The 27,640-nt window shown below is 59.1% G+C and overlaps 2 protein-coding genes across 4 annotated transcripts; one reads left to right on the top strand and one right to left on the bottom strand.

Moving 5' to 3' along the window:
• The first annotated feature begins 1,152 nt into the window (after positions 1–1,152).
• On the top strand, positions 1,153–27,348 carry CACNG3 (calcium voltage-gated channel auxiliary subunit gamma 3). Of its 3 annotated transcripts, XM_056503236.1 has the most exons (6): positions 1,153–1,309; positions 1,427–1,512; positions 2,587–2,780; positions 23,235–23,318; positions 24,860–25,000; positions 26,325–27,348. In XM_056503236.1, the coding sequence occupies exons 3-6, from the start codon at positions 2,597–2,599 to the stop codon at positions 26,834–26,836; spliced, it is 921 nt and encodes a 306-aa protein (XP_056359211.1). In that variant the 5' UTR covers positions 1,153–1,309; positions 1,427–1,512; positions 2,587–2,596; the 3' UTR covers positions 26,837–27,348. The 3 variants fall into 3 exon arrangements, with proteins under 3 accessions (XP_056359211.1, XP_056359209.1, XP_056359212.1); XM_056503237.1 differs by lacking the exons at positions 1,153–1,309; positions 1,427–1,512 and having other exon boundaries at positions 2,534–2,780; positions 26,325–26,571; positions 26,695–27,348; XM_056503234.1 differs by lacking the exons at positions 1,153–1,309; positions 1,427–1,512 and having other exon boundaries at positions 2,328–2,780.
• LOC130259415 (splicing factor, proline- and glutamine-rich-like) lies at positions 1,674–2,501 on the bottom strand. Its single transcript, XM_056503676.1, has one exon. It carries the CDS (start codon positions 2,499–2,501, stop codon positions 1,674–1,676), a length of 828 nt encoding a protein of 275 aa, XP_056359651.1.
• Positions 27,349–27,640: the final 292 nt, after the last annotated feature.

Here is a 27,640-nt window from a genome sequence, read left to right on the forward strand (position 1 = left end):
TGACCCTGCAGTTTGAGCTGCAGAGCAGGACACCAAGGTCACCAAACTCTCATTGGCCCCAAATCTTAGTGCACCCCTGGGGAGGCCAGAGCTCTGAGCTCACTCCTGGAGCTGACACTCCATCCACAGAGCCATGAGAGGGGTGCAGGGGTGTCCCCACCTCCAGCCCCACAGGGGCCAACACGATCTGACACGGACTTTGCTTCTGTTGGAGCTCGCTTTGTTCAAAGCCTAGGAAACGGTACATGTGCACTCTGCTCACACCTACACACGCTGTGTTAAAATAACACAATTAAGGCTGCAAAATCCCCCACTCACAACGCAATTTGCAGCCCCTCAGCTGTGGGTGGGAGATATCTTTGCTGCCTCTGCGCAGGCCGGGGGCCGGCAGGGCGCTGGCGTCAGGCGCTGCCCCACGCGCTGGTGACAGCAGGGGGACACGGCCAGGGGTGGCAGGGGTGGCAGCATGAGGCAGATGTCCCACAGAAACCTGGCCTTTCCCTGTGCCGTGCTCTGAGCCACCTTAATGGAGCCCACAGGATTGCTCAGCACCAGGGGCTTAGGAAAACCATGGAGAGCAACTTTTTACACAGATAGGGCAAGAGGGAACTGTTTTGAATTAAAAGAGGAGAGATTTATATCAGATATGGGGAAGAAGGTCTTGCCTGCGAGGGTGGGAGGCCCTGGCACAGGGTGCCCAGAGCAGATGTGGCTGCCCCTGGATCCCTGGGAGTGCCCAAGGTCAGGCTGGACACGGCTTGGAGCAGCCTGGGACAGTGGAAGGTGTCCCTGTCCATGGCAAGAGTGGGACTGGATGATCTTAAAGATTCCTTCCAGCCCAAACCATTCCAGGGTTCTGTGATTCATGGTCCCAGGGCAGCCCAGAGTTCATCCCAGTGCCCAGCCTGTGACACCAAGGTGTGACCTGGGAACAATTGTGTGCCTCTGCCAGCAACTCTCCCCAAAACTAAGAAGCAAAAACCCCTCCCCAGAAATGCCCAGGAAAAGCCCCTGTGGTGCAGGGTGGGTGGGTGCTGCTGACCCCAGCCCGTGTCCCCATGCTCACACTCCTCAGAGGGCTGTGTCCCCTCCCAGCTCCCGAGCACTGCCACTCTCCAGATGGGAAGGCTGGGAAGCAGGAGCTGCTGCTGTGAGCCCGGAGAGCCTGGGCAGAGCCGCACCGCCTCCAGCCTGAGCTGGGAACCAGGCACAGGGCCCGTGGGGAAGCAGGGAATGAACCAGGGTGATCCACAGCCGGCAGCCAGCGGGGCAGCAATCAGCGTGCCCTGCCTGGGGAGCAGCACAAACGGTGATTTCAGGCTGAGGAGCCACTTAATTTTCGCATTCTTAATTTCTCAGTGCCTTCATAATTCTCTGTTTGCCTTTTTGGAGTAAATAACTAGTATTTCCATGTGAGTGCATACAGATGAGGGCTGGGGAAGCACACGCCATCGTGTAAATCATTCTCTTTCCCGTCTCACCGTGGCCCTTACAGGACCGTGAATTCCAGAGGTAAGTGTATTCCAGGCTTGTTGGAAAGGTCGCATGAGTCATGGGCTCATCCAGCCGGCTGAGGGATGTTTCAGGGAGATGGGGAGACAGCGGAGAGGGAAAGGGCAGGGGGGTTAGCTGCTGGGAATGCTGCAGGAGTGGCTTGTGGGTACGAGGGATGTTCAGGCTGAAGCAGCTCCTGGGCAGCGCATAAACACCGGTATTGCCGGGGCAGGGACAGCTCCGTGGGCAGTGCTGTGCCCTCCCCGGGGTCCCTTGTGCGGCCCCAGCCCCTCGTCCCAGATGCCGCCCGGTGCCCGGTTCCGGTGCGCGGGCACCGAGCAGACTGAGCTGAGAATCGGCCCCGTGCCGGGGGCTGCTGCGGGTGGGTCACTGTCCCTGGGCGCTGCTGGCACTTCCAGGGGACTTCCCAAGACAGTCTCGGGCCGGTCCCAGAATCCCGGGGGGTGGTCCCCGGGGCGGTCACGGTCCCGGCCCCCCGGTCCCCGCTCAGTCCCGGCACCCCGGGGTGGGTTCCCCCCGCCCAGTCCAGGTATTCTTGATCTCCCGGGGCAGTCCCGATCCCAGCACCCCGGGGTGGGGTTCCCGGGGCAGTCACGGTCACGGTCCCCGCCCAGTGCCGGCACCCCGGGGTGGGTTTCCCGTGCCGGTCCCCGTCCCCACCCGGTGCCGGTCGCCGTGCCCGCCGCCGGCCGGGGGTGGGAGAGGGCGGGGGGCGGTGTCCCGGCGGCGCAGCCCCCCGCGGGTCCCGCCCCCCGCTGCCCCTCGCCCCCGCCGCCCCCCGCCACTGCCTTGGCCGGGCGGCGCGGGGGAGGCGCCGGGAGAGGCGGCGGGAGCGCACGGCGGAGCCGCTCCGGGCTGGGCTGGGCTGCGCTGCGCTGCTGCGCTCCGCGGGTGCGCTCGGGCCATGCGTGCCGGGCTCCCCGGGGCCGGGCCGCCCCGCTCCGCGCCGCCGCGGGGGCCCGGCTCTCCGCCGGCCGCGGGGGCATGAGGCGGCGGGCGGCGGGCGGCGGCGCCGGCCCTTCCCCTGCGAGCCGCCGCCGGAGGATGAAGCAGCATGAGGATGTGTGACAGAGGCGTCCAGATGCTCGTCACCACGGTGGGAGCCTTCGCAGCCTTCAGCCTGATGACCATCGCCGTGGGCACTGACTACTGGCTCTACTCGCGCGGCGTGTGCAGGACTAAGTCCATGAGTGACAACGACACGAGCCGCAAGAACGAGGAGGTGATGACCCACTCGGGGCTCTGGAGGACGTGCTGCCTGGAAGGTACCGACCCCCGCGGCCCCAAAACTTCGGGGGAAGGGTTGCATCGCGGGACCCCCCACCCCAGATCGGGGCCCCCGGAGAGCGGTGCATCCCCCCGGCCATGCGAGCATCCCCCGGCCCGGCGGCCCCGCCGCTCCCCGCTGCCGCCTTTCCGCGCTCCTCCCCGGGCACTCGCGGTGGCACCGAGCTGGAACCTCACGGGGGGTGCTCCTGGCGGGGCACGGGGGCCGTGGGGAGCGGGGCTGGGGCTGCCCCCGTGCTGGGGACCGGCGGCGGACGCGCTGTGTCCTCCCGGGGAGCTCCGGGCTGAGGGGCCACAGGTCCCTCTCCTGATCGGGAATGTGTTAGCGAGAGGCCCGCGGCTGCTACCCCTCTCCGGCCCTGCTCCTCTGGCCCCGCGTCCCTGTCACCGGGGAGAACCGCACCGCACCCGGCGTTGTCATCACCGAGCCCCAGCTCCAGCGTCAGCCCCTTTGCCTCCGAGCAGCACAGCGGGGCGAGCTGGGCTGCGAGGTGGGCACAGCAGGGCGAGCTGGGCTGCAAGGTGGGCGCAGCAGGGAGAGCTGGGCTGCAAGGTGGGCGCAGCAGGGCGAGCTGGGCTGCAAGGTGGGCGCAGCAGGGCGAGCTGGGCTGCAAGGTGGGCACAGCAGGGCGAGCTGGGCTGCAAGGTGGGCGCAGCACGGCTGCCCCACGGGCGAGCTCCTGCCTGCCCGGCCTCGCCGCTTCGCCCCGCTGCTCCCCTCCCGCAGCAGTGCCTGCTTGGCGGGGCCCCAGCAGCTGCCGCCCTCCTGCAGCACAGGCCACAATTTGGGGCACTTTTGCCCCAAAGCTGCTGGTTGAGGTGTTTCTGAGCATCCACAGGCTGTGCTTCAAGATGAGCTTTAACAGAGCCAGGTGCTGGTACCTGCGCAGTAAAAAATGGTCGGTGGCATCACCCTGGGCCCTAACTTTTACAATGGGTGGCAGCAGTGGGTGTCCTGTGTGCTCAGGAGAAGCTGCCCCGCTATCCTGTGGGGCCCTGGCGGTGTCAGACTGCCCCAGGCCAGCAGCGACCCCTCCTGTGCTGGGGGCAGACAAGCCACGGCGCTGAGCTGCTCCTGCACGTTGGAAAGTTCTCGGTGAGTCACGGCCATGGATGCAGAAATGCCCTGTCTGCTCCTGGTGCTCTGTCCTAAACCAAATGAAGTCAGGCAGAGCTTTCTTATTGATTCAAGGAGGGTTTGGATCATGCTCTAATTCCATAATAAATAATTTGAGATAATCTGTCTCCCCTCTTGGGCTGAGGGAGCCAAGGAAGCAGGAGCCAGGGATGTGAAAGATGGGATCGCTGGAGGCATGAGTAATTTCCAAAATTCTTTGGTTTGCTACCTGCATTTTTTTTTTTTTTTTCAGCCAGTGTTTTATGTTTCCCTCACTATGATCAATCACTGCTTTGGAATGAGCCAGAGAGGCCCCGCTGCCCTGGGCACAGCTCACTCGGGAAAGGGCTTGGCAGTGCCATGGCAGAGCTCAGAGCTGGATGCCAGCCCAGCACCCTGAGCTGGGCACGGGCTGGCAGCAGCAGGGCATGGGCTCGCCGTGGGCTCGGCACTCCCTGTTCCACATCCTACCCGCGCTGGTGCTCTGAGCGCTGCGGGAGTGGGAGTGGGAGTGGGAGTGGGAGTGGGAGTGGGAGTGGGAGTGGAGCCGTGCGGGGCTCGCTCCGCACCTGCGGCACCGCCGGGGCCCCGTGCGGGGCTCGGGCTCCTCAGCCCCGCCTGGGTGCTGGTGGCAGCGCCCGGCGGGGACAGGGACAGTCCCAGCCTGAGCTCGGGGGGAGCATCTGGGGCTGTGATGGTGCTGGGGCTGCTTGTCACCTTCCCGAATTCTGCAGGAGAAGGCGCCTCGCAGGCTGTGTTAACCAGTGCGGTGCCGGGAAGGCAAAACTTCCCCCAGCCGAGCTGCGCAGGGTTCAGAGTCGGTGCGGGGAAAGGACCGTGATGGGGCGGGGGCTGAGGAGCCGGGACAGCCCTGGGGGCACAGCCCTGTACCTGTGACATGCAGCAGGTCCCGTGTGATTCCTGCTGCGGGCCCTGCTGATTTCTGAGCGCTGTGTCGGGCTTGAGAGGGGACAGACGCTCCATCCCCGGTGCCGGGACCGAGCGCGGTCTGTCGCAGGGGCCGTGCGGTGCACACGATGCTTTTAGCACTGAGCAGAGCTCCCTGCCCCTCGGGAGTCGCCTCAGGCCTGAACTTTCCGCCGGCAGCGGGGGCTGGACGTGGGTAACGCGGGGGGAATCGCGCGTGGAGCCCGCGGGGCTCAGCGCGGATCTGCCCGACGGGAGCGCCGGCTCCGAGCATCCCTTCCTGCGGGTCCCTGCTCCGAGCATCCCTCTCTGCCGGTCCCTGCTCCGAGCATCCCTCCCTGCCGGTCTCGGTTCCGAGCATTCCTCTCTGCGGGTCTCGGCTCCGAGCATTCCTCTCTGCGGGTCTCGGCTCCGAGCATCCCTCCCTGCCGGTCCCGGCGCCTGCGTGGGAGCCACGCACCACGTGAGCGTCACAAGCCCATCGGCGAGAGCGGATAAATCCTGAATGGAGCCGCCGCAGACCCATGGAGAGCCACCCACACTGGGAAACACAAATTAGCGCTTGACTCAATCACTGGAGCCCAGGCAGGTGTTCCCAGGCTGCTGGGCCGCGAGAGTCTGCTTGGAATCGCAGCGTTGGGATCCTGATTATGGCTTTTACAATGTGTGAACGCTCGGCAGGTGTCTCCTGGCGTGTCCAGCTCAGGTGTGACCAGCGCTGGTCAGTGCGTGCCCCCGCGGCTGTTTCAGTGTCCCTTGCTCCCCTCCGTGCCCGCTGTGTCCATACGGAAGGGAGGGAAGCACACGGCACTTTGGGGAGAGAGCTGAAGGTGAGAAATAGCTGCTCAGGCTCGTGGTGTTTTCAAGAAAGTAACAGAACTTTGGTTTTCATCAAACTTAATTAAATTCAGCACCATTAAATGCAGCATCATTAAATGCGGGGAGGCTCCGTGTCCTCCCTGCTGCGTGGTGTAGATTGGGACTGGCTCCATGGCATCATGCGCATCTGAAACAGGCAGAAGGAGCAGGAGGATTTGGCCAAGGCTGCTCAAAATACCATATTTTAAGGCGATGTGGTACTTTTCCTTTCCTCCTTCATTTCCCTCATCAGAATAAAGTGCTCTGTCATTTCTGGAGGAGGCCAAGCGTTGCTCTGCCTGCCTCCCTCACAGAGGATGCTCAGCATTCCTACATTCCTCTGGGCTGGGATGTGGGGTGTTCTGCAGGGGACACGGACATCTGGTGTCCCAGAGCTGTCCTTCAGCTGAGCTGTCCCCCTTGGGCCCATCCTGGCCCCTCCAGTGTCCCCATAGCAGCTCGCTCCAGCACAGCTTTTGCCAGCACAGTTTTTCTCTGCTGAGCCTGGGGAGTTTCAGGGCTGCTCTTTTGGGATGATCCTGTATGGATTTACACACAGTATTTGCAGGCACCATCAGCTGACCCTCAGGACCCTGCCCAGTTCTTTCTACACCTGAGCTGCAGCTCCTGCAAGGCTCAGTGCTGGATGGAAGGTCACTCCTGGAGGCTGCCCCTGAGGATGTCCCTGGGCCAAGGGTTCCACCAGAGAGCTCCTAAACTCACAAGAAATGATCTCTGGTACCTGGGTCTCCTGTAGCCATGTGTGGGTCTGTCCATGTTCCACCTGCTGTGAGGCTGGTTGAACTTTGAGGCCACTGAGCCCCTCACAGGGGCCCCCAGCCCATCCTCTGGGACTGAGCAGCATTTCCCATCTCCAAACTGGAACTTGCTCTCCTGGTTCCTCCCTCCTAATCCTTGAAGCTGGCTGTATAGGGATGGCCATGACTGAATGAGCCCGAGGTACCTAGCTGCCCAAATCTGCCTGACCCACCTCCCCCACTGTCAGTACTCCCATCAGTCTTTTGTCTGCCTTTTCCCTGTTTTACTCCCAATTATTTCATGTTTTATTCAGTACTCTCAGTAAAGATGTGGTTGTAGCTCAGTGCTGTCCTCATGCAGGAGCATCCCTTGGATGAAGGGACTGTCTCTGTGAGCTCCCAGCCCTGTTAATAAAGCGCTGTTGATTCTGCATAATACAGGTCTTTAACTTTTTCAGGAGAGCTAAATCAAATGCCCTGTGGAACTCTTAAATGTATTATGTTACTGACTTCCTTTATCAACTGAATTTGTAACTATATCAAGAGAAATTTATGAAGTTTGATAAATCTGTTTTCCATGAGGCTGTTTGACATTTGCCTCCTCCTCTGTTCCCACCTCTGCTAACCCATGGGCGGTGCTGGGGACACAGCTCCTGCCATGGCCCATCGCATCACTCCTGGCATTAAACCAGCTTCTCCCGCCTTCTAGAAATCCAACAGAATGCCAAGCTTTATTAAAATCCATTTTAGATCTTCAGAAGCCTTCTCAGCCCATTCTCTGAATGCTCCTGGGAGGAAGTTCTCTAGTCCTCCCAAGTCTGTGTTTACACTTTGCAGTCGCTGTTTAGCATCCCCCCAGCTCCTGCCAGAATTCAGGAGCCTGTTTGTCTCCAAGTACAGAACAGAAGTATCTGATGAATAAATAAGCATGTGTCACTTCTGCTCCCTGACTGACAGTTACACTGTCATGATCCAGTGGTGGTTTACACCTCAGGAAAGCTCCTTCCAACACAATGAAAGAATTCCTCCTTGTTTTGTCTTGACCTTTCAGCTGCAGATTTATTTTAACTGATCCCATCAGCTTCTCCCATCAGCCACTTGTGTGTGGCCTGCTATCTCCCATATCAGAGTGCCCAGATTTTAATCTTTTGATTCAATTTCCCATTCCCCTTTCCAGTAGGCCTGGCAGGGGTGTGAGGTGCTGGAAAGTGCCTGCCCTTGCTCCTGAGTTTCCATTTTCCCCTGATGGTTTTGTCTATGGCTGGTTTTGGCTCCACTGAGCTGAGCTGGGTCTCAGTGAAGGCATTAAATGGGGCTGGAAGCAGCTGCCCTGGCCAGGCACCAGCTCTTCCCCCACCTCCAGCTCCTCTCAGCCCTCTGAGTGAGGCCAAGCAGAGAATTTCCCCAAGGTGACAGCAAGATTGTTTCTGTTAGAAAGTTATTATCTTTAATTTTTAAAAGCGCCAAGCAAATGTCCCTGAGATTGCAATCACCCATGATGGAGCACTTTTTCTTGCTCCTCATTATGGGCAGGTATTTAAGGAGCTGCTCATCCTGTTCCTGTGTCTGGTCAGAGTCTGTGATGGATTCTCATCCCCTCCCCAATGTGCCTGGTCCAGCTTGGTGCCAGTGCTGGTGAGGATGTGGTGGGGCTGCCAGGCTGCTCTGCACGACCCTGCTGACCACCCTGACCACCCTGACCACCCTGCCCAGCACCCCTGGCATGGCTCCCCACAGTGCCCCAGCCATGGTGGTGCCCACAGGAGAGCCCAGGGATGGCAGCTGTGGGGCAGGGTGCACAGATGGGCACTGCCAGGTGGGCTGGAGGGGATGGAGGGGCCCAGGGTGGGTCTGTCAGCCAGGTGGGGTTGGGGACGTGCTGGGAAGGGGCTCTTTGCTCTCTGCTACCTGAGGGCTGGGAGGTGCAGAGCTTTGCTGTGTGATGGAGACAGGATGTGGTGAGGTGCGATGGAGGCACCTGAGGTGAGGTGAGGTGTGGGATGAAGGTGAACAGGGACAGTTACCTGTGTGAGAACACCTGATGGGATTACCAGGCTGCAATTCAATGCCCAGCGAGTTTTTCCATCAGGAGAGGCTGGAGCAGGGAGAGCCCAGCCCCTGGCACTGCTGGCACACAGCACTGAGCACAAACGGGGCACGGGGCTCTGCAAAGGGTCACATCCAATACCCAGGCACAGCTCGGCTTTAGGGAATCCCTGAGCCTCGCCTTGGTGGAGGATGTGCTGGAGAAAAGTGAATTACTGTCCTCTAATGGAGATGGAAATGAGGCTGGCTGGACCCTCGGGCTGCTCCAGACCCATGTTCTTGTGGCACATGGCCAAATGCCACGAGTCATAAGAATCCTTCTGGACACAGAGGGTCTCGTGCCCCTGCCAGCTGGCACCGTGGCTCTGAGCAGCCGAGCCTCCAGCTCCACGGCTGCTTGGAGTGTCCGGGGAGGAGCTGTGCCTCAGCTCGCTGCCACCGGCTCTGCTTCCAGCACAGGGTGCAAAATCCACCCTCCTGGGATGCTGCGGTGTTTTCTGGGCAAAAATCCTGACTTGTGGGGTGGGTTAAAGAGCCGCTTCCCTCACTGCCTGTGAGCAGCACGTGATGAGCAAAAATGCTGTGAACAGCTCAGAAACAGGCATTTTACTGCTGCATAGGCGTGGTGCAGAGCCTGTCATCTCCGGAGCTGTTCCCGTGTAATAGAGGTGGAAGGCTGAATTTGAATGAGGCTCAAGTGGTTTTATTCCCATGCAAGGTCACTGGCTCCATGCCGCCTGGAAATAATTAGGGATGGCTAACGAAGGCTGCGAGCCCCTGTGGTGGCTGCGGGCCGCTGTGGTTTGGGGGGGATGCCCCACGGATGGATGGATCCTCCGGGACTGGCCAGGCGGCCAGCGATGGTGCTTGGCCAGGGAGGGATGCCCGGCTTCTGTGCCAAGAGCCGCGTGGCCTTCGGTAAATCCCTTCTGTCAGCAGGAGTTCTGCCTTTTGTAAGGTGAGGCCAGGTGGATTCGGCAGCGCTCACCTCCCGCGGCTCCGGGAAGTCTCCCCGCACCGTGCCCGCAGGTGATGCCCTCCCATTCCCGCAGGTGATCCCTTCCCCTGCCCTCAGGTGATGCCCTCCCATTCCCGGCGGTGATGCCCTCCCTTTCCCGCTGGTGATGCCGTCCCATTCCTGCGGGTGATGCCCTCCCATTCCCGCTGGTGATGCCGTCCCATTCCTGCGGGTGATGCCCTCCCATTCCCGCAGGTGATGCCCTCCCATTCCCGCAGGTGATGCCCTCCCTTTCCCGCTGGTGATGCCGTCCCATTCCTGCGGGTGATGCCCTCCCATTCCCGCAGGTGATGCCCTCCCGTGCCCGCAGGTGATGCCCTCCCATTCCCGCAGGTGATGCCCTCCCGTGCCCGCTGGTGATCCCTTCCCCTGCCCTCAGGGGATGCCCTCCCGTGCCCGCTGGCACAGCCCCGGGCACGCCGTGCCCTGCTCGGGGGACAGGCCGGGTGTGCAGAGCTGTCACGCTCTGCTGTGTGCGATGAGCTGAGGTGAGGCAGCCCCGCGTTAATCTCGCCCAGCGCTCCTCGCGTCTCCGTGGTTCCTGTTCACATGGGTTTCATCATGGATTTTTAATGAACGCAGTGTGCGCTTCATAAATAGACGTTAACCTCCTTTTTTGGGAAAATCAAAAAATGCTCTTAAAATTATATAAATGCACTAATCCGGAGGTATGGGGGGGGTTGCTCAGTTGCTGCCCGAACCCCCACTTGGCAGGGGGGTTCTTCCCTGCCTCACCTGCTGTCAAGAGCCGCTGGGTCACGGCAGCTGCAGGTACCCACTGTCATTAACAGTGATTAACCTGCAGCGGCGCTGCCAGGGGCTTAGGCTGGGGCAATTCGAGGCTTCCGAGGGGAAAGGTGCCCACCCGTGTCCTGAGTCCCTGCAAAGCGCCCGTGGGGAGCTGGGGAGGGCGTGGGGAGGGGTCCTGCCCTTGCAGAAGGGCTCCGACACCCACAACCCACTTCAGCCTTTCAGGTGAGCCTCGGAACGAGATCCCCTGGAGCCAGTGGATGCATTTGGGGTAGGTGCTCGGTGTGGAGAGGTTTCGGGTGTTTCCCATCCCTCCTGAGGGTTCCCGACTGGGTTTGCTTTGGCCGATGGGCTCCGCTCCGGAGGTTTTGGGGAGTTTGCTCGCCGTGAGGGGCCGGGAGCCGCTGGCTCTGTCCCACGCGGCTCGCTCGGGGCGTGCAGCAGCTCCAGAGAAGGGATCTGACAGAGACACCCGCGGGGATAAAGGTGACAGAGCCGGGGTGACGAGGGGTGTCTCTCCCGCGGCGTGTGCGGGCTCACAGCTCTGCGGGGACGGGCAGGGGCTGCATCCCGCACGGGAAGCACCGCCCGTCCCGGGACACCGGCGGTACTGCGGGATGCTCCCATCCCGCACTGCTGAGAGTCCCCAGCCTTGCACCTGCGGCAGGTGTTGGAGTGTCTTCAGGATGAATAGTCCAGGCCAGGGTATGATGCGTGCTTGGAACTGTCCTGTATTTTGGTCCCTTCCAAACAATTTAGGGATTCTAAGATTCTGTGATCGGTTGCCCAGAGGAGGAGAAGTGAAGGGTTTTCTTGCAGTAGGCTCTTGGTCCCTTTTGAGATGTGTCAGGACCCTTGGGCTTCGCTCATCCCCTGAGCATTGCAGGAGCCCCTCACTCCCTGAACACATCAGGGATTTTCACAGTCACGGCAGGAGGAGGGATCGTGGCTGCTCAGCAGGTGATAGGGTGTGATGATTTTCTCAGATATTGCCTGTTTCTTATCTCCTGACACCACAATGTAAAGACAAATCTCGTGCTGCTGGGCAGCAGAGGGAGGCTGAGCTGTTCCTGTGCCAGCTCCTTGGGAATGGTGATGTTTAATCACACGGTCCTGTGGAAGTGCCAGGGTGGCAGGGAGGGCAGTGGGCAGGTTTGGGAGCAGGTCTTGTGCCATCCCGTCCCTCTCACTGGAGCTCTTTTTTAGTGGTTTGCCAAGGCGCTTCTACTGAAGGAGAAGAATCGGGTTGGGCAGGAGCCCTGGGATGGGGACAAGGAAAAGGGGGGACATGTGACCTCCCAGCCTTTCTGGGGTCGCTGGGCACTCATGGGGATGTTGACATTGGTGATACATCCTGTGGGACTTGAGCAGTAGTGAGCAGTGACAAAAGGTGGTGTTTGAAGGTGACATTTGTGTTCATGCCTCTCCAATGGTCACATTTCCAATTTCACTGGTGTTTTGGTAATTGTCCGCTAATTATGCCTTTAATCTCAGTTCGTGCCTGGAATCACAAGGGGTGGGGAGAGCACCCCAGAGAGGCTACCAACAAGCAATGACCCTTTTGAGGTGTGCCTGATTTCACTTATTAAAATCAGCTTTGGCTTGTGCTGCTGGCACTGTCATCAAGCAGCTCGTGTCCTGCAGAACTTCCCTGGCCCCAGAGATGGCATCTCCATCTTCCTGGAGAGGCCGGGCTCCCTCCTACCATGGAACAGGAACCCTTCAGGCCAGGCTGGTGATGCTCAGCTGGGTGTTAAACCCCAGCATCTTGTGTGTGTGTGACACCTCAGCATCCCCGATTGCATCACCCGAGCACTGCGAGGGGCTGCGCTTCCCTGGGTGCCTCCTGCCCGAGCCGGCCCGGCGCTGCTGCCCGGCTGGGAAAGGTCCCTGTCAGGCTGTGACCTCCCTGCACTGCCCCCCTCAGCCCCGCTGTGTGTCCCGGGACGAGACAGTGATTCCTGCCTGTCCTGGCCATCCGTGCCAAATCCTCTCTTTGCCTGAGCAGCCTTACCTGGGTGCAGCAGCTGTGCCAGCCGGCCGGGCTGGCAGCTCCTGATGGGCAGGGACGATCCCCCTGATCCTCCGGGGGCCGGGAGCCTCTACAGCCCCGGAGCTCCTTCTCCCCGTGCTGGGAGAATCTGCCATCGCTCCTCAGCACACTCAGAATGAAAGTGTTCTCTGTGCATCAGTCTTCGGCCTTCTCTCCAACGTGAGGAGTTGGAGGAGGATCCGAGCGATCGCGCCTTGCATGGGAAGCAGGAAAGCTGCAGCGGGGTGTGAGACCCCCAGCCGGGGAGGAGCAGGAGCCGGGGCTTCTGCTCGTGTCTCGTCAGCGGCAGCGTGATGCTGCGAGAGCAGCGAGGCTGGGGGAGCGGTGTGCACCTTGTAAATAATGGCATATAATAACATTAAAGATACTCTATTGCCCCAGCCTGCCCCAATTCGCACTGCTGCCGCCCCCAGCAGCCTGCAGCAGCTCCCAGGAGCCCAGCCTGGCCCCGCGGGGCCGATCCGCCGGCTGAGCCCCGCTGCGGTCCGGGCTGAGCCCCGCTGCGGGCCCGGCTGAGCCCCGCTGCGGGCCGGGCTGAGCCCCGCTGCGGGCCCGGCTGAGCCCCGCTGCGGGCCGGGCTGAGCCCCGCTGCGGTCCGGGCTGAGCCCCGCTGCGGTCCGGGCTGAGCCCCGCTGCGGTCCGGGCTGAGCCCCGCTGCGGTCCGGGCTGAGCCCCGCTGCGGGCCGGGCTGAGCCCCGCTGCGGTCCGGGCTGAGCCCCGCTGCGGTCCAGGCTGAGCCCCGCTGCGGTCCGGGCTGAGCCCCGCTGCGGTCCGGGCTGAGCCCCGCTGCGGTCTAGGCTGAGCCCCGCTGCGGTCGGGCTGAGCCCCGCTGCGGTCCAGGCTGAGCCCCGCTGCGGTCCGGGCTGAGCCCCGCTGCGGGCCCGGCTGAGCCCCGCTGCGGTCCGGGCTGAGCCCCGCTGCGGTCCGGGCTGAGCCCCGCTGCGGGCCGGGCTGAGCCCCGCTGCGGTCCGGGCTGAGCCCCGCTGCGGGCCCGGCTCGGCGCGGCCGAGGTGCGGGACAGCCGCGCCCCCGCCTCCGCTCCCCCCAGCCCCGTCCCCGCCCGGCGGGGTCCTGCGGACACCGGGCTGTGGGGCTGCGGGGATGGAGCAGCCCCTGTGCCCGCTGCAGCCCTGGGCATGGTGCTGTCGGGTTTTAGGGAGCTGCAGCCCATCGTGCAGCCCGCACTGGTGCGATGCTTGTGGCACCGCCTGAGCCGCGCACGGAGGGTCCCTGTGACACACAGGGTCCCAATGGCACACACAGGGTCTCGGTGACACAGAGGGTCCCGGTGACACACAGGGTCCCGGTGACAGCGCTGTGCCTTAAGCGCGGGCTGGTCAGGGCACTCGAGTTCCGTCACTCTTTAGGAATTACTTGCGGTGTTAATTTGAACAGATCTCCCCTTGGGGATCAAGGGAAGTCTTCCATAGCAAGACAGCAGAGGCAGAGCGTCCCATCCGCAGCCCGGCGCTGCTCCGGGGCGGGGGCTCAGCCCCGCAGGCCGGGCTGTGACAGCAGCGTCACCTCCCGCGCAGAGCCTGCCAGCTCCGGGCTGTGAAATCCCCGGCTCTGCTCCGCTCCAGCTGAGCACCCGAAGGGAGCAGATGCTCGTGATCTGCATCTCTCCAGTGCTCCCCTACCCGCCTGTAAATCGGGGATAACAGAATCACGGAACAGTGGAATGATTTGGGTTGGAAGGGACCTGCAAAATATTCAGTGCCACCCCCTGCCGTGGGCAGGGACACCTCCCACTGTCCCAGGCTGCTCCAAGCCCGGTCCAATCTGGCCTGGGGTAATTCCAGGGGCAGGCACAGCTGCTCTGGGCATCCTGTGCCAGGGCCTGCCCACCCTCACCGGAAGAATTCCTTCTCAATATCTAACCTGAGCCCCCTCTCTGTCAGTGTGAAACCATTCCCCCTTGTCCTGTCATTCCATGCCCTTGTCCACATTCCTTCTCCAGCTCTCCTCAGGGCTGCTCTCCATCCATCCATCCATCCATCCATCCATCCATCCATCCATCCATCCATCCATCCATTTTCCATCCCCCAGGGAGCAGCTGGGTGCCCTCAGGAGTAACCAGCTGGAGCTAGTGGGCTGCAGCTGGGACAGAGACATTAAAGGGCTGCTGCAGGCACAGCCCTCCCTGCACAGATGTGAGCTGTGGGCTAAGGGCAACGTCACAGACCCTGGGCATGATCCAGAGCTGAAAACAGGGGAGTAAAGGACAGGGGCAGCCCCAGGTAAGTGCCAGGGGTCTGGTGGAACTCCTGCTGGCCTTAAGACTGATGGCACAGCAGCACTGGCTGCAGCAGCAGCAGGATGGGCTCTGTCGGTGATTTAGTGCAAAAGAGGAAGGTGGGAAGCATTGGGTGAGTGGTAAAGCTGTCTGCTGCCACCCATCCCGGGGCTTTCACATCTTTCTCCTCTTCCCCTCAGAGCTCTCATTGGCTCCTGGAAGGGCAGAGCCGTGGGGAGCTGTGGTTGTTTGGTGTTTGGAATGGCAGGGCCAGACGGACCTGGGGTTGTTTAAAAGCTCAGATTTTTTTCTAGCAAACCATTTTGTGCTTTGAGCCAGGCTTGGGAAGCTGGGGAAGGTGAGGCTGTTTAATGGCCAAGGTGATGGTGTGAGCGGCTCAGGGACCACCAAGCAGCTTGCCCAGCTCTGACCCGAGTGGAGCAGCTTTGTAGCCAGGAGCAGGAACAGGGGAGGTGCAGCATGGGCAGGGACATCACAGCCTGAGATAGAGCATCCCATGGGCTGGCTGAGGCAGGGGAGTGTTTCAGGGGCCTGGAGCAGATGGCTGCCATATGCTGGGGGTTTTGGTGCTGTAAAATCCCAGAGTGATGTGTGATGGATGAGGTGCACCCTCTCCTATCCCTGCCCAGGAGCCTGCTGCCAGTGCAGTTCTGCCAAGGTGTTCCCAAACACACAGGGCAGAGCGAGTTCTGTGCCCTGGGAATGGCTCTGGGCAGCTCAAAAGGGCACCTTTGATTTCTTGGATGGGCGAGATGAGCCTGGCGTGGCTCACTCACTCACCAGCAAAGTTCTGTCCTGATGCTCCGTCTGCAGGAGAGTTCCTCCTTGTTCTCCAAAAAAAAACACAAAAAACCCAGGAGTGAAACTATGGTGCTACTCCCGAATCTCGCTTTCCCCATCTGGGGCTCGGAGCCGCTCCCCGGGGCTGCTTCCCTCCGCAGATGGTGAGGAGGCGGAGCTGCCTCCCGGCAGGCAGAGCTAAATCCGTCCGTGCGCTCGGAACCGAACCGGACCCGCAGCCCGGCCGGGGGAGCCGGGGGGAGCGGAGCAGGGAGCTGCCAGCACCTCCTCCCGCAGCAGCACAATGCCCACTGCATCCCCTGGAATAAATAGGCTGTGATGGATCGAGGCCCTTTTAGCACATCAGCTGAAAACTTCAAATATTTATACCAGGAAGATGTGACAGAAGTATAGATATATTTTTTTAAAAGGCAGGTGCTGGAGTGGCAGTCATGTATTTGAACTTCAAATACTTACCTTCAAATCTATGCTATAAAAGAAGAAGAACATAATAAATTTAATATCACTTTTTCAGGGAAAACAACCTGCCGAGCCTCCTCCCAGGCTAAATGTGCTTTAAAGATTGACTGTGCAGCTGTAATAACTATTGATGAACTGTAAACATGAAAAGATCTCCCTGCTCCCGGCCTGTCAGGAGCATTAGGGTGGAAATGCTCTGTGCTCCGCTCTGGCATGACTCACCCAGGCCTCAGCAAATGTGTTTATTTGTAAAGATCCTTATTTCAGAAATAGTGACCTTTTTAATGCCTCGTGCAGCGAGCTCGGAAATTCAAAATTGCCTTTTGGCGACTGGCTCGTCCTGCTGCAGCTCTGACAGTGCTTTTCATGGCCATTTACATATTTTTAGCCTGGGTATTCTGCACTGCACTGCTCAGCTCCTTTGGAGGAGGATTTGCTTTTTGCAGCCCTGGGTCTGCAGTGCTGGGCTGAGGTCAGGCTGTGCTGAGGGTGTGGAGGGGCTCACTGGGCTCCTCTGGCACCCCCAAACCTCTGCCCTGAGCCCTCTCTTCATGGGATGGATTTTGTAACATTCTCCTTCAAACATCAATGATGGTGTTGATAGCAAATTTAAGCAGCTGCTTCACCTTGAAATAGGGAATATTCTCTGACACAGGGTGGCCAGAGCAGCTGTGGCTGTCCCTGGAAGTGTCCCAGGCCTGGCTGGACATTGGGGCTTGGAGCAGCCTGGGACAGTGGAATTGTCCCTGTTCATGGCAGGGGTGGGGCTGGATGGGCTTTAAGGTCCCTTCTAGCCCAGGCCACTCTGGAATTCTGTGGTGATGCCATAAATAAAACTTCTTTTCCAGGCTGCTGTTCATCACCAGACCAGGATCTCCCTTTTGGACCCTCACCTGCCAGGGTCTGTGCCTGTCACTGCCCCACTCTGCTGGTGGCTGCACCAAACCAAGAGTGACCAGTGACCAGTGCCAGTGGCCTGTCCCTTGTTCTGAGTCCCTAATTGTGCCCCTGGAGCAGCAGAGGGGATGCAGGCAGGGGCTCTGCTCCGGGCAGGGTGTGCAGAGCAGCATCTCAGCCTCTCCCACAAGGCTGGAATTGCTCAGCCAGCTCCTTGCTCCCTCCCAGGCTGGGGGATGAGAAGGTGCTGCAGGGAAATGCCGTGGCTGTGCTGGGCTGTTTCCCATTCCTGGGCTGTGACTAAGGCTGCAGCACTGCGTGGTGACGGGCACTGCTCCTGCTGCTGCTGCTGCTGCTCATCCCAGGCACCGGGCAAGGACGTCCTGGTGCTTTTCTGCTGTTTGCTCTACAATTCCGAGCTGCTGATTTATATTCAGAGTTATGAATATCTCCTTTCTTCTCTTTGTTGGGCCTGCTTTTATTTTTATAGCTGTTTGCTTATTAGCCAGGCAGTTTCTAAACCAGTGCAAACTCCCGTCATGGTGATGAGTTTTCGGGCAAAACACTCTTAAATCATTCTCTGTACACAGTTGTGCTTTTATGCTTAAATCCATTCTCCTAAGTGATTTGGCTTATAATTGTTTTCTGCTCTGTGAATTGACCTCTCCAAGCACCAGGAGTCTGTGCTGGGGCCTCAGACTTGCCTCTGTGTGCCCATAAGAAGCATAATCAAGCCATGATTGCTTGGACTTGAGCAGCAACTAGTTTTTAATTCTGTGATCCATTCCCCTTCAGCTGTCAACACAGAATCGAAAATAGCACTCCCCTGTGCTGGATGCCACGCTTCACAGCTATGAAATTGTCATTTATAGGTTTTTAGAAATTCAGAGGACATTTTAATACTGGTGAAGTGAAACCTCCAGCTCCCCATCATAATGCAGCTTCTCTCCTCCTTAGTATAAATAGGTGTTTAAGCAGCCTGAGGATGATCTGGCCTCAGCTGAGCTCAGGGTGGGAGCAGGCACCAGAGCACCCACACCCACAGATTCTCTTTGTCTGAATTATTGGCACTTGTTTAACCAGAGGATCCCAGGCTTTACACTCTTGGCTCTTGGTTTTCCCCCTGGTCCCAGCTGGGCAGATTTTGTCCCCAGTGTTCTGGACATGAAACCTGTGGGTGAAACTCACTCCTAGAGATGAGTGTGTTTGGACCTGTCTGTTAATTATTCAGCTGGATAATAGGATCATGGAATCATGGAATGGTTTGGGTTGGAAGAGACCCTAAAGACCAGGCACTTATACCAGGGTTGGACTGAGAGTTTCTGCCAGCTCCTGGAGTGGTGGAAAGGGGAGGATGAGGATGAGCCCTCTCTGCCAAATGGGCACAGGGCTCCCACCCTGCAGGACAGACCCATCTCCCCCACTCCCTGCTAAAAAAGATGTGGCATTCAGGAATCTCCCAGAGCTGAGCTGGCCACCCCTATTACCTTCAGCCAAAGAGGAGGCTGGAAGGCAAACCCATCCCAGAAGCCCATTAGTTAACCCAAATAAATCTAAAATGTTCATTAAACAGGGAGAGGTCCCAGTGCCTCAGGCTCTGGGATGCTCTGCTGGGGCCAGGCCTCCTGCTCTGCCCCATCTCTTACCATCAATGTCTCCAAGCAGGCAGACAAACCAAAGATCATTATTTTTTTTATAATTGGCAGAATTGTATTAATTTAAACAGATAAACTCAATCAGTGAAGCTCATTAATTTCTAGCACACGGCTTATTTACGCCGATTCCGGCTGCTCCAGTGCTCATTGCGCTCTCATAGGAATGTCAATTACCTTTTAAAATAAAAATCAATGTTTATCCACTGTTAAAGATAAAACATGAAATGATTTCCTAAGACATGCTGATGAGTGCTCTCCTCCCCAGCGTGATCCAAGGGCTCCTGGCCCTGGCAGCTGCTGCCCACTGCCACGTGCCAGGGGGCACAGCAGGGAAGGGCCCCAGAGCCCTGCACCTCCCCACTCCATCCCAGCACCTTCCCAGGAATGTGGTGTTTTCCTGCCATGAGCTCCAGCAACGTGGAAGGACAGAGGGAGGAAGGTTGGGAGGATGCAGGGAGGAAGGAAGCTGAGGAGAGCGTGGGGGGAAGCCCCTGGAAGCAGCTCCAGAGTGTTACCTGATTACTTTTCTAATAAGGAAAAATGAGAAAACCCTCAGAGCAAAGGGCTGGAAATTACCCATCAGCTGCAAACTTTTTTTTCCTCCTCTATTATTCAGAATTGTTTTGCTTTTCTGAACTGCCTTGTGTAGGTTGCACCAACCCCACAGATTCCAGAATGGGAGATGATGAGTCACTGTCAAAATGTAGATTTTTTTCCCCATTTTTTTTTTCCCTTTTAACACTGCTGAGGGAGTGAAGTCCCTGTGCCACGCGGCGCTCGCTGGCACCTCGCGGGCTGGCGCTGGCAGGAGCTCCCAGCCCACCCTGCTGTGAGTGCCAAGCCGTGCCTGTGTCCCCCGTGGGGATGCCCAGCACAGCATCTCCTGCTCCCCACACCCTGCCAGCCACCCCAGGGGCTCTGTCCCCCTCCAGCTGTGCTCAGGTGTGTGCTCACACTGGCCTCCAGCACAGCCCAGCCACCTCTGCTGCCTCCTGGCTCCTGCATTCCTTTCGTCTGACTTGGGTTTTTTCCACTGGTGGGGGTTTTTTTGATATATATATAAAACCAGGGAAAAATGTCCTTCAGAACAGGCGTATCTGTGTAGGTGCCTCTGCTCAGCCATGAGCCACCACCGCAGAGAGGGGGAGAGGGTGTGAAATGGAGACGGAGCCAGATCCCACCCGAGGCGCCGGGGGAAGCTGGTGTGGGGCTGCTGGGGCGACAGGGATGTGCTGCAGGAGAGCTCAGTCCTGGCAAGGAGGGGGAGGATTCCTCCCACTGCCAGGTGTTGAGGAGCCCAGCATGCATCCCAGCACCATCCCAACACCCATCCCAAAATCCATCCCAGCACCAGCACAGGGCTGGGAGCTCCTGGGTTCTGCCTTAATTTGGCCACTCTCAGTGGACCTGGTGCCAAGAGGTGCATGTGAGGTGGTGGTGGCAGTGACAGTGGCAGTCTGAGCTGCTGGGATGGCAAGGACAGGACACCTGGCTCCCCAGGGCCTCCCTGCCCTGGTAGAGAGCATCCCTTGTGCTCAGCCCCAGCAGCAATTCCAGCAGGGTTGCTCCATGCTGCGGATCAGAGGCCTGCAGCCATCCCTCCAGCCTTCCCTGATGCTCTTCTAAGCTGCTGTGTGTGTTTGAACTCAGGATGTGTTGAAAATTTGGTGATGCAGGAGGCAAACAAGGTGCTAGGGGGTGGCTGAGACCCCTCCCACCCTCCCCTGAGCTGCTCAGTGCCACCCCCTGAGTCCATGCAGTGGCCACTGGGTGCTGGCCGTGGCTAACCCAGACCCAAAACCCCAGAGCTCTGCAATCTCACACCAGGGACTTTGTGCAAAGAGCCTCAGGATCCTTTGCAGAGCCTGGAGCTGGGGAAGGGAAGGAATAGGGATGAATTTCTTTCCATCTCTCCAAGCATCTGGGAGGTGGGTGGGAGGTAAAAAAAGATGAGCCCTGAAGTTTTAATTCCTCGGAGATATTTAGGTATCTTGCTCTTGTTACTCAGGGAGTGCAGAGCCTGAGCCTCTCTGGGATTGTGCAGCAGGCTCCTTCCTACCCCAGCACTTCCCAGCTCAGCTCTGACCTCTGGTTCTCCAAAATATTAATTTTCAGAGAACTTAGACCATAATGCCCCACCACTTCCTTCAGATGGACTCAGTGTAACACAGTGTCTTTAGGAAGGCCGTTACTGGAAACCACAACCTGGGAGATAACTCACTTGGATTTATCAGGAGGAACAGAGAGCTGAGGCTGGGATGTGACCTTGGCTCCTGGCTGAGCCTCTACTAGGGGAGCACAGAATTTTGTCCTCATTTATGAATGGTCTCAGCTCATCCTGCTCAGCCTGAGTCTTCCTTTGCACACACAGCAGCACCCAGAACGGTGCCTGGAAAACTGTTCCACCAGATGAAAAGTAATGAGATTTTAACACCACAACTGGAGCTCTTTAGTCTTCTGCCTGGCTGGGCTGGGATCGATATGCTCGGCTGTATTTCCACCGCTGCAGCCATATTTCCCTCACAGCCCCCTCCCCGTGCCCCAGCCCTCCCTGGGGACAGGGCTCCGAGAGGAAAACAACCTGAGATCAAATCAATTAATTGCCTCTGCATGTGCCGATAAAAGCGGCGCGGGAGCTCGGGGCGCACAGCAGAGCGGGGAAAGCACAAACCCCGCCCGGGGCTGGGGGCTCGGGGGGCGCGGGGCTGGAGGGGTGAGCGGATGGGATGGGACGGGATGGGATGGGATGGGATGGGATGGGATGGGATGGGATGGGATGGGATGGGATGGGATGGGATGGGATGGGATGGGATGGGATGGGATGGGATGGGATGGGATGGGATGGGATGGGATGGGATGGGATGGGATGGGACGGGACGGGACGGATGCCCGTACAAACCGCAGGGTGCGAAGTGCGAGTTCATCGCTCCCAAATTCAATGCGGTGTCACCCTCCCAAAGGCAGGGCTCTCTGCGGGAGCCGGGCGGGGACACCCTGCAGGCACCCGCGGCACCATTGCTGAGGTATCCAAAACCCCTGGAAGGTTTCCCAGCTGCAGGGGATTCCCTGGATCGAGGTGAGACCATTACAGGGCGGGTTTGACCTGCAGCTGGGTGAGGCTGGGGCAGGGAGAGCTCCACTGTGACAAAGCTGTGTGGCAGCTGCCGAGGTGACCAGAGAGGTGGCACCGGCTGATGGCACCAGCTGATGGCACCAACTGGGGCTGGGGCTGCTCACGCCGACCCCTCTCCCAGCACAGCCCTCCTGCCCTGAGCCAGCTGCTGCCGTGCTGGGCTCCGGCATGGAGCTGGTGACAAGCCAACTTGGCTAATTGGGATTCATACTAATAGGGAGAGGAAATTCCTGAGATCCAGCACCGAGGCAGCGAGCAGGGAGCGGGCAGGGGCGGCAGCAGCGCCTGTGCTGGTGCTCAGCGGCCGCAGATGAATCAATCCTGGGGCTGTGACTCAGGCTGCCAGCGTGGAGCCAGCACAGGCGCGGCTGGGAATGGCTCAGGAGCAGGGTGGGGTTGCTGGAGCAGCAGCCTGGCATCCTGCGGGCTGGGAGAGGAACCCGACGCCGGCAGCACCCGGAGGGGCGGCTGGGGGAGCAGCAGCCCCCAGTCCGGGCTGTGCCACGCTGGGGCCCTGCCCAGCTCTCGGGGCACAGCTGGGTGCTGGGCCTTAGCAGGGGCTGCGAGTGCCCAGAGCCAGAGCACGTCCCCCAAAACGCCACCTTCAGTCCCCCCGAGACACCAGCACCCTGCCCTTCAGCCAGGCCCTGCTGTAAAGCCAGGACAGGAACACACGGAGTTGCATCTGCTGTCACTGGGGGACAGGGACCTGGTGGGTGAGATGTGACACGTGGCCCTGCCAGGACCCCGAGCAGCTGCCTCATCCATCCCTGGAGCCATTCCCAGCCGCAGTTCCTAGGGGCAGGATTCCCTCCCTGGGGAGCACCTTGGAGGTCAGAGGGGGATTTTTGGGGTTGCAGCCTTGTTGTGGTGTGTGTTTGGAGGCTGGAGTTGTGTGTCGGGTGGCTCAGCATCGCCATGACGACGAGCATCAGTTGGTGAGCAGAGGGAGTAAAGGAGACAAAACAAATGTCAGAGTGTGAATAGAGGCTGTGGAGCCGGGGCTGCCCCTGCCCTCCCCTGGCCTGGGCAGTGTCACCCTGCCCGTGCCTGCCCAGCCCGGGGCTCCCTCACTGTATCCCTGCCCGATGGCTGCACAGCAGAGGGACTCGTGGGGGCAGCTCTGGGGTGTGTGGGGCAGAATCTGCTGCCTCTGGGTGCTAGGAGAAGGTGGGTGCAAGCCCAAAGCTGGGAGAAGGAGGAGGAGGAGGCTGGGGGCTGTGCTGTGGAGCTGGTGTCCTCACCGTGCCCAGTGCATCCCCTTCTCCCACAGTTCCCAAAGCAACGGGAGCAGGCGATTCTCCCTCGGATGCTGTGTCTCCCTCTGGGTGACAGCTTGCCTCCTCCAGAGCTTCATCTTCAGGCTTTAATTGATGCCTGTCGTGCTGCTCAGCTCCCCTGAGCACAGCCTGGGAGCTGCCACCCTGCAGGACACCATGAGGCTTGGCTTGTCCTGTCTGGTCCCTGGTCCTTGGTGCCATGTCCTTCCTGGTGCCATGCCAGAGGGGACAGAGCCAGCATAACCTGTCCACATGCTCTAGAGCCAGGATTCTGAGGGGGCTGCCCTTCTTCTAGGGAGGTGCTGCAGTTCCTGCCACCCCTCCCTGCCCCTTGTGCCTCAGTGTCCCCATTGAGCACATGGAGCTGCTGCACATCCTGGCCAGTGCAGGGTTCTGAGCTTTTCCTGGCTTGTGTCTCCCCAGGAACCTTCCGAGGAGTGTGCAAGAAAATCGACCACTTCCCTGAGGATGCAGACTACGAGCAGGACACGGCCGAGTATCTCCTCCGTGAGTCGGCTCCCCTGTGCCAGCACACGCCCCTCCCACTGCAGGCAGCCCCTGCCTGTCCCCCAGCATCACCCAGCAGGAGGCTGAGGGGTCACAGCCCCCAGGGACCCTCTGGGTTACCCGAGCATGGCCATGCCACACCGCAGTGCCACGTGTTAGTGGCACACTGGCCTGGCACTCGCTGTCCTCATGGCTGATCCCAGCTGCTGCTGCACAGCCTGGCTCCCTTGGTGTCCCCCCACGGGGACACGTCCTCGTGGCCTGTCTGTGCTGTGTTCCTCGAGCCTCCAGCCAGGCTGGATTTGCTGGGAGAGCACCACGAGCAGCTGCCCTGTGCTCTGCCAGGGGCAGCCAAGCACAGGGAAACAGGAAAACTGGACTGGCAGATTTCTGGGAAAAGTGGTTCCTCCTGTCTCAGGGGCCAGCAGAGCTCTGGGGCAGAACTGCATTCACATAGAATCCCAGAATGGCCCAGGTTGGAAGGGACCTAAAGCCCAGCCCAATGCATTTTCTCACATGGATCAGCTCCCAGAATGCCAGTAGAGAGAATGAATGCAGCAGATCATACCTGCTGCACCAAAAATACACTGTGCCTTGGCTTGGGCTCTCATCCCTCGATTAGGGCCATTATTAAAGCAGAGAAATACAGAGAAGCTCCATTAAAATTCTACTCCTGGGGGCTCTAAAATAGACTTTTTACTTTAAATGTGAGAGGGAGTGGGAGAACTTCAGAACTAATCTACTAAAACTGCAAAGCCATTTCATTAAACTCACTCTCTTCTGCTGGGTGAGCAGAGATGTGGAAATTTGAGAGTCCAGAGCAGCAACTGGATGAGCAGCAGCTGGGTCAGTCAGGGGGATGGGGCTGAGCACCAGACCATAGGCATAGAACTCTTCTCCCAGGATTATTTCCAGCCCCAGCAGCTCAGGAAGCCTCCAAGGCTGTCTCTGTTGTTGTTTGGAAATGCAGAGGTTGGGTGAGCCCGCAGCAGTCTGGCACACACACGTGTGGCTGTGCACATCAGGGGTGTCATTTGTGTGCAGCCTCTGTCACAGTGCCCAGCACATTCTCACACTGAGGGGACAGTGCCCCTTGACCACAGAGTCACCCCCACCCAGCCCTGGCACTGCCCACACTTTCTGCTGAAAAAGGGGAAATTTAAGTGAGATATACAGGAGGGATCCTTCCCTGGGAGGGTGGGCAGGCTCTGGCACAGGGTGCCCAGAGAAGCTGTGGCTGCCCTTGGAACCCTGGAAGTGTCCAGGGCCAGGCTGGATGGGTCTTGGACCAAGCTGGGATAGTGGAGGGTGTCCCTGCCATGGCAGGGATGGCACTGGATGGTTTGAAGGTTCTTTCCAACCCCAGCCATTCCAGGATTCTGTGACAGGCAGAGGATGCATGGTGTGATTGGTGCTGGGCGTCCCCATCCATCCTGGCAGCACAAGCACTGACCTTGCACGGATCCTTGGATCCTTCCCAGGTGCTCATGTTGGTGCAGGGTGTTCTGGGGGCTGATCCTGCCCTTGTCCCTGTCCCACAGGTGCAGTGAGAGCATCCAGCATCTTCCCCATCCTCAGTGTGGGGCTGCTGTTCTTCGGGGGCCTGTGCGTGGCTGCCAGCGAGTTCTACAAGAGCAAACACAACGTCATCCTCAGCGCTGGCATCTTCTTTGTCTCTGCAGGTAGGAGCTGCCCAGGGGCTCCTCCAGCCTGGGGGGACATGGTTGAGCAGGAGAGGGGTGTGGGTCCTGCCAGGCTGTCGACACAGAGAGATTCTGAGGTTTGAGAGCAATTCCAGCCCTGTGGGGAAATCCCCATAGCAGGGAAAATCTGTCAGGGGTCTCTGGCTATGGTGACTGTGCCAGGCAGGGCTTCAAGCACCCCCCCTGCTCTGCCCCGAGCAGGGGCTGTGAGAGGGCACAGCCCAGGAGGGGGTCCCAGAGCGCAGCCATTCCCCTGGGGGCTGCCAGGGACTGGGGGCTCTGCCCTCCACCCTGGGCAGTCAATGGGCACTGTGCCAGCAGCAGCAGAGGGGCTGCCAGAGCCCCACATGGAATCACTCTCTGGAGAGGCTGTTCCTGCTGGATTACTCATTTTTCTGTGCTGTTCCCCAACGCTTCCCCTGATTATCGCGTGACAATGTCTTTGTCTCAAGGAACCGCTCTATTTTGTGTTTTTCTTCTCCCCACAAAAAGACAAATGACTCTCCCTCCTTGGCTGGCAGGAGCTGCTGATGCAGATGAGAAAACAGCAGAGAGAACATAATCGATTCATTAAGTAAATCTGAGAATGCACCAGCCTCTCCCCAGCCTGCAGCACAGCCCTGCTGGCTGTGCCCTGTCCCAAACAAAGCCTCAGGACTCCACCAGAAATGGAAAGAGCCAGAGCCACTGCAGCTTCCCTGTGCTCCCAGGGCTGTGGCGAGCTGGGGTTCACACTGGGGGGGATCCCCTTGTACCCCTCAGGTCGGCTCTGCTGCTGCATGACACCAGCAGGCTCCTGCATGCACTCTCAGCAAACCACAAGCAGCTCCTGAAATGTCTCTGTTCTAGACAAAACTAAAACTGTGGTTACTGCTCCTTCTCTTCCAATGCCTGGGAATATACAGGAGTAAGGGAATATATAGGTGTATAGGAAAGGGAATATACAGGTATATGGGTAAAGGAATATACAGGTATATAGGTAGGGGAATATACAGGTATATAGGGAAGGGAACATATAAGTATACAGGTATATAGAGAAAGGAATATATAGATATACAGGTATATAGGAAAGGGAATATACAGGTATATAGATAAGGAAATATATAGGTTTATAGGTATGTAGGTGAGGGAATATACAGGTATATAGGTGAGGGAATATACAGGTATCCTGGGAGATCAGCAGAGGTCTGCAAGGGGATTTGGTCCGGGTGTGCTGGCAGAGGGGACACGCCCCATGGGGACACATCCCCCCATCCACTCCTGCCACTCAGGCGAGCGCCTGTCCCGCTCGTCCCCCCTGCAGGACTCAGCAACATCATCGGGATCATCGTCTACATCTCGGCCAACGCGGGGGACCCGGGCCAGAGCGACTCCAAGAAGAGCTACTCCTACGGCTGGTCCTTCTACTTCGGGGCACTGTCCTTCATCATCGCCGAGATGGTGGGGGTGATCGCCGTGCACATGTACATCGAGAAGCACCGCCAGATCCGCGCCAGGTCGCACTCGGAGCTGCTCAAGAAGTCGGCCTTCACCCGCCTGCCGCCCTACAGGTACCGCTTCCGCCGGCGGTCCAGCTCCCGCTCCACCGAGCCCCGCTCCCGGGACATGTCGCCCATCAGCAAAGGCTTCAGCACCATCCCCTCCACCGACATCTCCATGTTCACCCTCTCCAGGGATCCCTCCAAGGTCACCATGGGGACGCTGCTCAACTCGGAGCGGGACCACGGTTTTTTACAGGTGCACAACTCCATCCCCAAAGAGTTCAAGGAGTCTTTGCACAACAACCCGGCCAACAGACGAACCACGCCGGTCTGAGGCGGGCTGGGCCGCGGGCAGGCTGCATGGCATCACCCTCGTGACGGTGTAACCTGTGAAACCCCGTTTTTAAGGACAAACCCAGAGGCTCCCTGCCCTGCGGGGCTGGTTTTTCACTCCTGAAATTGCTACTGGCCGGGCCAGGCCGCTGTGCCTGCGCTGGGGAGGGGACGGGGCCGCGCTGGGACCCTGGCCCCGGTGCCTGCGGACTGAGCGGGCTCCAGCCCCCGGGACTGCAGCTTCCCGAGGTGTCCATCGTTCGTGTGGTCATAACCGCAGTGTTCCCATAGCCGTGTGTCCATGGAAATGCTGCCACAGCCCTGTCTGTGAGAACCCTTAACCCGGTAGTTGCATTTCAGTGGGATCGCCTGGGAGTGCGGAGCTGGAAGCACCGAGCTCGTGCCGGAGCCATGCTTGTGTTCCGAACCCCTTTCCCTGTCGTGCTGGACAGAGTGCTCGGGCTGGGCTCCTCTATGGCGTTTCGTGCATGCATTAAATAGCTTGGAATTCAATTTTGTCATGTCGGGTTGGAAGAAACATCCTTTTGCAATTTTCTGTGGTCTCGAAAGGGCTTATTTCCTCCCTTCCCTTCCCTTCCCTTCCCTTCCCTTCCCTTCCCTTCCCTTCCCTTCCCTTCCCTTCCCTTCCCTTCCCTTCCCTTCCCTTCCCTTCCCTTCCCTTCCCTTCCCTTCCCTTCCCTTCCCTTCCCTTCCCTTCCCTTCCCTTCCCTTCCCTTCCCTTCCCTTCCCTTCCCTTCCCTTCCCTTCCCTTCCCTTCCCTTCCCTTCCCTTCCCTTCCCTTCCC

Source organism: Oenanthe melanoleuca, chromosome 14, assembly GCF_029582105.1.
Source record: "Oenanthe melanoleuca isolate GR-GAL-2019-014 chromosome 14, OMel1.0, whole genome shotgun sequence".
NCBI classification, from domain to species: domain Eukaryota; kingdom Metazoa; phylum Chordata; class Aves; order Passeriformes; family Muscicapidae; genus Oenanthe; species Oenanthe melanoleuca.

Bases quoted from the DNA above. Each gene is read 5' to 3' on its own strand.
- CACNG3 (XM_056503234.1), top strand. From the start codon at position 2,570: ATGAGGATGTGTGACAGAGGCGTCCAGATGCTCGTCACCACGGTGGGA. The intron at 2,781-23,234 runs GTACCGACCCCC...GTGTCTCCCCAG, and splicing joins GAGGACGTGCTGCCTGGAAG to GAACCTTCCGAGGAGTGTGC. The intron at 23,319-24,859 runs GTGAGTCGGCTC...CCTGTCCCACAG, and splicing joins CACGGCCGAGTATCTCCTCC to GTGCAGTGAGAGCATCCAGC.
- LOC130259415 (XM_056503676.1), bottom strand. From the start codon at position 2,501: ATGCCCCCGCGGCCGGCGGAGAGCCGGGCCCCCGCGGCGGCGCGGAGC.